This window comes from Halichoeres trimaculatus, unplaced genomic scaffold, assembly GCF_033239565.1.
Source record: "Halichoeres trimaculatus isolate MK-OKI-2021-1 unplaced genomic scaffold, fHalTri1.1 fHalTri1_scaffold_15, whole genome shotgun sequence".
Taxonomy (NCBI): domain Eukaryota; kingdom Metazoa; phylum Chordata; class Actinopteri; order Labriformes; family Labridae; genus Halichoeres; species Halichoeres trimaculatus.
In genome coordinates, this window is record NW_027437193.1 from 26,780,373 (window position 1) to 26,786,582 (window position 6,210).

Sequence of the window (6,210 nt, forward strand, 5' to 3'; positions counted from 1 at the left end):
GACATAAGCCCTTGGCCTAATTTAAGTGAAGTCAGGAGAAAAAAAAAATGCAATGGTAACTTTGAATGGTCAGTGGACGGGAAAACTTTACCTTTCATATCTTCAAAATATCAAATTTCAACAAAAGCTAAACTGCATTACTACATAATAAACCACATAGGTTCACCCTTCCTCGTTACCTACTCAGGTGTCAAAAAAATCTTCAAATATGAATCCTCAATATCATATCTTTTACAAAGTCTATAGCTTATGCCTCTTTCTCAAAGAAAAAAAGCCACACAACTTTCATAGCTAAAACTGTCCCCAGGAATCCATCAAGCAGTTAGATATTGCCCTCTGGTGGACAAAAAATAGCATTGATATCTGGTTTCTACCTGATCAGAAACAAGCGGATTTATTGCCTTCCTGTTTACAATGCTGTGCCAAAGTAGCACTTTGAAACACAAAAACTATTGTAACATTTCCAAATTGGTACAACAGATAATTTGAACCTTAAGTGAAGACAAAAAGATATTCTATGGATGATGACTTTTGCTTTTGTGGTTGTATAGGTTTTAAGAAAGCGTGCCTTTAAACACAATTAGTTTGAAACATTAGATAACACATTTAATAGGTAAGGCTTAGAACAGTGGTGCATATCATTGTGACTACTTCACATATATGTAGAGATATAAGTAAGAAATATTTATAATATTAATATATATTTTTTAGGTTTTTGTTTTTTTTTCCATAATGGATTCTACAAAGAGTAGCCAACTGATGAAATGACTCATCTTGACATGACTTTTTTTCCTCAAGTAAACTTTGAAAGATTTTGTAATGAGTCAAAGAATAGTGTTAAAACATTTCCAATAAAGGGTTGTAGAAACTTTTAGGAGATGAGTGGTCCACAAAATACAGGCATGTTGTCTATGTTTATAGATAGGTATATATATATATATATATATATATATATATATATATATATATATATATATATATATATATATATATATATATATATATATATATACAGAGAGAGAGAGAGAGAGAGAGAGAGAGAGAGAGAAAGAGAGAGAGAGAGAGAGAGAGATGAAGAACAGTAAAGGATAATGGGTTGGATGATGCTTTGATACAGTAACAAAAAAGAAAGTGGGGTGCAACTGAGAGTGTTCTAAATTTACGGATGACAGACAGTCTTTGTTGGCAGTTTTTATAAATGTTTTGTGTGTGATGGTCAAAATTAAGTTTATTGTCGAGGGTGAGTCCAAGATATTTGAAAGAGTGCACCATCTCTACTGTTTCATTACTGATGCAGACAGGGGTGTGCATTGGATTGAGTGCCAGGTTGTTTATGCTAGAGAGATGATGACTAGTTCTTTGTTTTAGTTGCGTTTAGCTGGAGAAAATTGTCCTGTTGCTGTCCAATGTTTCCAAGGGAGCTAACTTTTTCTGTATTGCACAAACATGTTGTGGCAGGAAGTCAAATGGCATTAAGTGACACCATCACATGACTTCTCCCAAATGAGTGGGTGAGGAGACACACTCAGGCTGCAACAGAAGGGATTGAAAAATATCCCATAAACGCACAAGCTTATACACACAAATATACAAAAGTTGTTTGATGTACAAAATATACAAAAAAAAGAAAGTTGTTTGATGTGTTGTTAAAGGCAGAATACCTAATATGTTTTAGCAGAGTTCAATTGAAAATAATCGATGCATAACATGCTTTAACCAAAGCTGCTATCACTGTTAATCTAAGTTAGTAAATTGAAATAAAAAATAATTGAAATGAGTTTTAAAACCTTAGTTTTAAAATCAAGGGGTTATTTTGTGTGATAAATGAACACAAATACTGCTTTAACCCCACTTACACCTCCTTCTGCTTTTTGTGGCGGAGCATCATCGCCATGTATGATTATATCCTTTTTCTGATTTGTAAACATGTCCTCACCTTTCTAGTGGTAATGGTTTTTCCCAAGCAAGTGTTATTAGAAAGCTCCAGTAGCCATGCGCAGGCGCAGTGGTGCGCTTATATCAGTGGGCGGAGTTAACAGGTCATGTGACAGCGATCGTCAGGTCGGCCACCATGTGGCTTCACAGATCTACAGTGTTGTTGGGTCTGCTGGGGTGCAGAGGAGTTGTCAGAGGCATGGTAAGTGTTAAGTTATCATAAAATAGGATTGTTTCTCTGTGTGCGGAATAAAGTCTAAGTTTACACTTGCGCCTGTACCCTGTTCAGCATGTAGGTCATATTCGGATTTTCTATTTTTAAATACGGTGTAACAGTTAAATAGGTCCGATATTGATGCAGCTACTGACGCTAGTCCGAACCCTCTCATTATGTTTGGGACGTTAGCTGAAGGTTCACTAACGATATCTAACCGTACGTTTGTCTCTTCTGGAAAAACTTAGCTGCTGAGTCCCGACGAATGAACTCAAATAGCTCTGTTTATCTACTGTGAATGAATGGCGAGAGTTGCTAGCTGTCAGCAATCCACATAAAGGGATAAAGATGGCGTTAGCGGTGCCAATAATCCATGGTAATGAGCCCGTGTGACAGGTGAATTTAATTAACAAGAGATGAATGGTAAAGTTGAATAAGCGCAGATAATTGTTCCGAATGTAAATACGTCAACAACAAAACAATGCCTTACAAAAATTACCTTCCGCTTCTAAACTCTGAAACCCACCAACAGTTTAGTAATCATTTTTTTTAACTCGTAGTTATACGATTTAAAAACAACCATCTATAAACTATTTTGTCATTTTTACATAAGGCGGATTTGTTTCTTGTGGTAGAGGCTCTCAAAGTTAGCTTTCAAAGTTAGCTTGAATGACTCATATTAGATTTTCAACCCAAACCTGTTCTCTATAAATTTAGGGTGTAACCATGTTTTGTAAGACCAAGGAGCAAAAAGAGCATTGAGTAATAACAAGGTCAACAGTTAACTTCCTTTTATCTCTCCCTTCTGTTAATCACAGCTACTTTACACATTCTTATCAGACTTGGGCTTACTTTTGCACTTTGGCCTGCTTTGGTGACAGACTTCAGTTTTCTGCTGTATTACCCAATCACACATTGTCAACTTTTTACAATCTTTCTTCTTGCAGTGTGCTCAAGCAACCGACTGGCAAAGTGCCAAGTCAATATACGAGTTCTCTGCCAATGACATTGATGGCAATGAGGTTTCTCTTGAAAAATACAGGTAATATATTTATGATAATGGCTAAATAAATAATGACCCAAAGAAAGTGATGGACAAGCAATATTTCCAGAATTTCTATGTTTTAACATCTTTTTCATTCCTATGCTATTCTTGTTTTTTCCTTGACAGGGGATACGTTTGCATCATTGTAAATGTAGCCTCCAAATGAGGAAAGACCAGGGTAAACTACACTCAGCTAGCGGGAATGCACGCCTCCTACGCTGAGAAAGGTTTACGCATCATGGGTTTCCCATGCAACCAGTTTGGGGGACAGGTAAGAAGAACTTATCCTGGACATAGTGCCACTGGGTGTTTTTTTTTTTTTGTTATTTCTTTATGCCCTGTTGCGTTTCATTTTCTGTAATTTTTTTTTTTTTTGATAAAGCATTCACTTATAAAGCTTAAATTATTGAACAGAAAAGTAAAAAAAAAACTGCTTGAGGTAAATTTGCCTAATGAAATTAATTTAAGTTAATAAAGTAATGAAAATCAATTGGATGTCAACAAGCACATATGCTGGTCGCCAAAATGTACATACATTCCCAGTTAATAAGATTCTTAAAAAATTGGAAAATTTTCTCTTCTATTTTTGATTTTGTGTTATGCAGGAACCAGGAACTAATGCAGAGATCAAAGAGTTTGCCAAAGGTTACAATGCTGAGTTTGACCTCTTCAGTAAAATCGATGTAAACGGGGACAATGCTCACCCTTTGTGGAAGTGGATGAAAGCGCAGCCCAAAGGCAAAGGAACCCTGGGAAAGTGAGTTTATTTTATGTAAATAACAAAATAGTCCCATGACACAGTGTACACAGACTGAGTAACGGATGACAAATTTCACACTCAGAATACTGTAGGAGTGACAGCCTGATTTGGTAGGAAACCAAAGTGTCACGACACTATTTTTAAGTTTGTGAAGTTAAAGTGATCCCTACATATTCTGCCAAGTTTCGAAGTAGGAAGAAATATTTACTCTTTTCCCTTTTTGAAATTTTGCCTTAGGGAAGGGGTGGGTAATCATCAGACTGTTTACTGAACCTGTAAGCATTTCTGAGGGCGTCTTGTTATCATGGTCTCTAAAAAATCCACTGTGCTATTGTGTGGATTTTTTTGGTGTATTTTGACTGACTAAAAGCTCTGTTCCTAATTTTTTGTGAAAAAGCAGCTTCATTAATGGTTTTGCCCATGATGTATTGTTTTTTCTTTCCACAGCAACATCAAATGGAACTTCACAAAGGTAAGGTACCTTGGAAAACTGCTACCTCCAATTTTTAAAGGCATATTTAGTCAAATATATAAGTGTTTAAAAACAAAACTAAACTGTGCGATTATCTAATTTTTTTTTATTTCTCCATAGTTTCTGATAAACAGGGAAGGACAGGTGGTGAAAAGATATGGGCCAACAGATGATCCCAGCGTGAGTATTATTTGATTACATTTCTGTGCACACTCTCAAGTACAGAATATTGTGTTTAGCTTCCTGCATTAAAAAAAAACAACAATACTGAGCTTTTTGTGCACTTATTTAGGCTATTTATGTTTTACTTTTGTAAGTTTGCTGTAGTAAGATTACATACCAGAATAGTAACAATAATCCACTGCTAAGATAAGCATCCTCTCCCCCAGTGTTGAAATCTTTAAGTATGTTTGATAAGTCCAAAGGTTACCCTTTAGGTCTTTTTCTGTCCACTTTCCGTAATTCAGATAGAAATATCCCATTGTGAAGGAAAGGTGTGCATAACTTAGAGAATGTCAACCACAGTTAGGGAATCAGCTTGCTATTTCTTTCAGTAATGTTACTGATGTCATGTGAATATGATGTGAAAACTACAATCCGCCAATCGTTGACCACAACAAACACTGTGTTTCATGCAGCAACATAATACTTTGATGAAAACTTGGTCATGAATGCCACATCATTAAACTTTTACAGATAATAAAGCAGAACATCTGCCTATGATGAGGCAGTTTAAGACTATACGAGTGGACCCTTCGTATTGCACAGCATCTCTCTCCATAGTGTTGTAATGGCTCTACCTTCTTAACTGCCTTGTCAGTTAAATTTCTACCTCTTTTTTTTTCCCTTTGCAGGTTGTTGAAAAGGATCTACCCACATACTTGTAATACTGCTGTCTCACTATGTGTTGACTCCTCACCTCCACCATGGACTTCAGGGTGCTGGTGTGTATGTGTATCTGGACCAGTGACGGCCTGTCTGTAAACCCTACACAGGGAAAGGCAGACCTGATGACCCTAAGCGTGCAACTTATCTCCAGAACCATCTCACCAAACCTAGAAGACCATGTCAAGTGACAGAGTTCAGACCCTTCACATTTTACCTATTACAGAATTTAAACAGCCATTCCTGTAATACCAATAGCCAGCGCTTTCTACATTTAAGTACCAAGTTTGTTCATGCGTTAACGTGATTGTCTTGCAAGGACATAAGATGCCATACATTTCGCTGATCTATGAAAAGCTACTGATGACTTTGTTTGCACTTACCTCTGTAACTCACTCTCTATCATGTTATGTAGCAGGAAAATAAATGCTGTCTTGAACATTCCCATCGACCAATAATTTCTAATCAAAGAAAGTGTAAGCTAGCTTAGTTAAAGGTTACCATATATTAATGTTAAATTATTCATTTGGATATGAAAATCATCAAAACACAGGAGGTGAGGGCATGTCATCATTCTGCAGGCTATGGGCTGCCTCATCTTCCTCAGAGGACACATAAAGGAGACTTGGGGACTTAATTATTTGACTAATTGGTCAACAGATGCTGATATAAAGGTTTTAGTCTAAAAATGTGTAAAGTACCATTTGTCTTTTTCCAATATTAGAATTACTTAAGGCATTTTATCATTTTTGTAGGACTTTGTACTTTTTATATGTATATATATTTCTTTGAAGAGCAAAAGTACTATGAGGTGGTTAAAACAGAAATTGTAAGGTCAATCAAAGTAAACATAACAAGCCTATCAATTTGATTATTGTAGGCTATACTGTGCTACGCTT

At 36.1% G+C, this 6,210-nt stretch overlaps 1 protein-coding gene across 1 annotated transcript; it reads left to right on the forward strand.

Moving 5' to 3' along the window:
* Positions 1 to 2,021: 2,021 nt before the first annotated feature.
* On the forward strand, positions 2,022 to 5,754 carry LOC141804890 (phospholipid hydroperoxide glutathione peroxidase-like). Its single transcript, XM_074689546.1, has 7 exons — positions 2,022 to 2,137; positions 3,097 to 3,191; positions 3,321 to 3,465; positions 3,800 to 3,951; positions 4,402 to 4,426; positions 4,547 to 4,606; positions 5,281 to 5,754. The coding sequence occupies exons 1-7, from the start codon at positions 2,072 to 2,074 to the stop codon at positions 5,311 to 5,313; spliced, it is 576 nt and encodes a 191-aa protein (XP_074545647.1). The 5' UTR covers positions 2,022 to 2,071; the 3' UTR covers positions 5,314 to 5,754.
* The last annotated feature ends 456 nt before the right edge of the window (positions 5,755 to 6,210 follow it).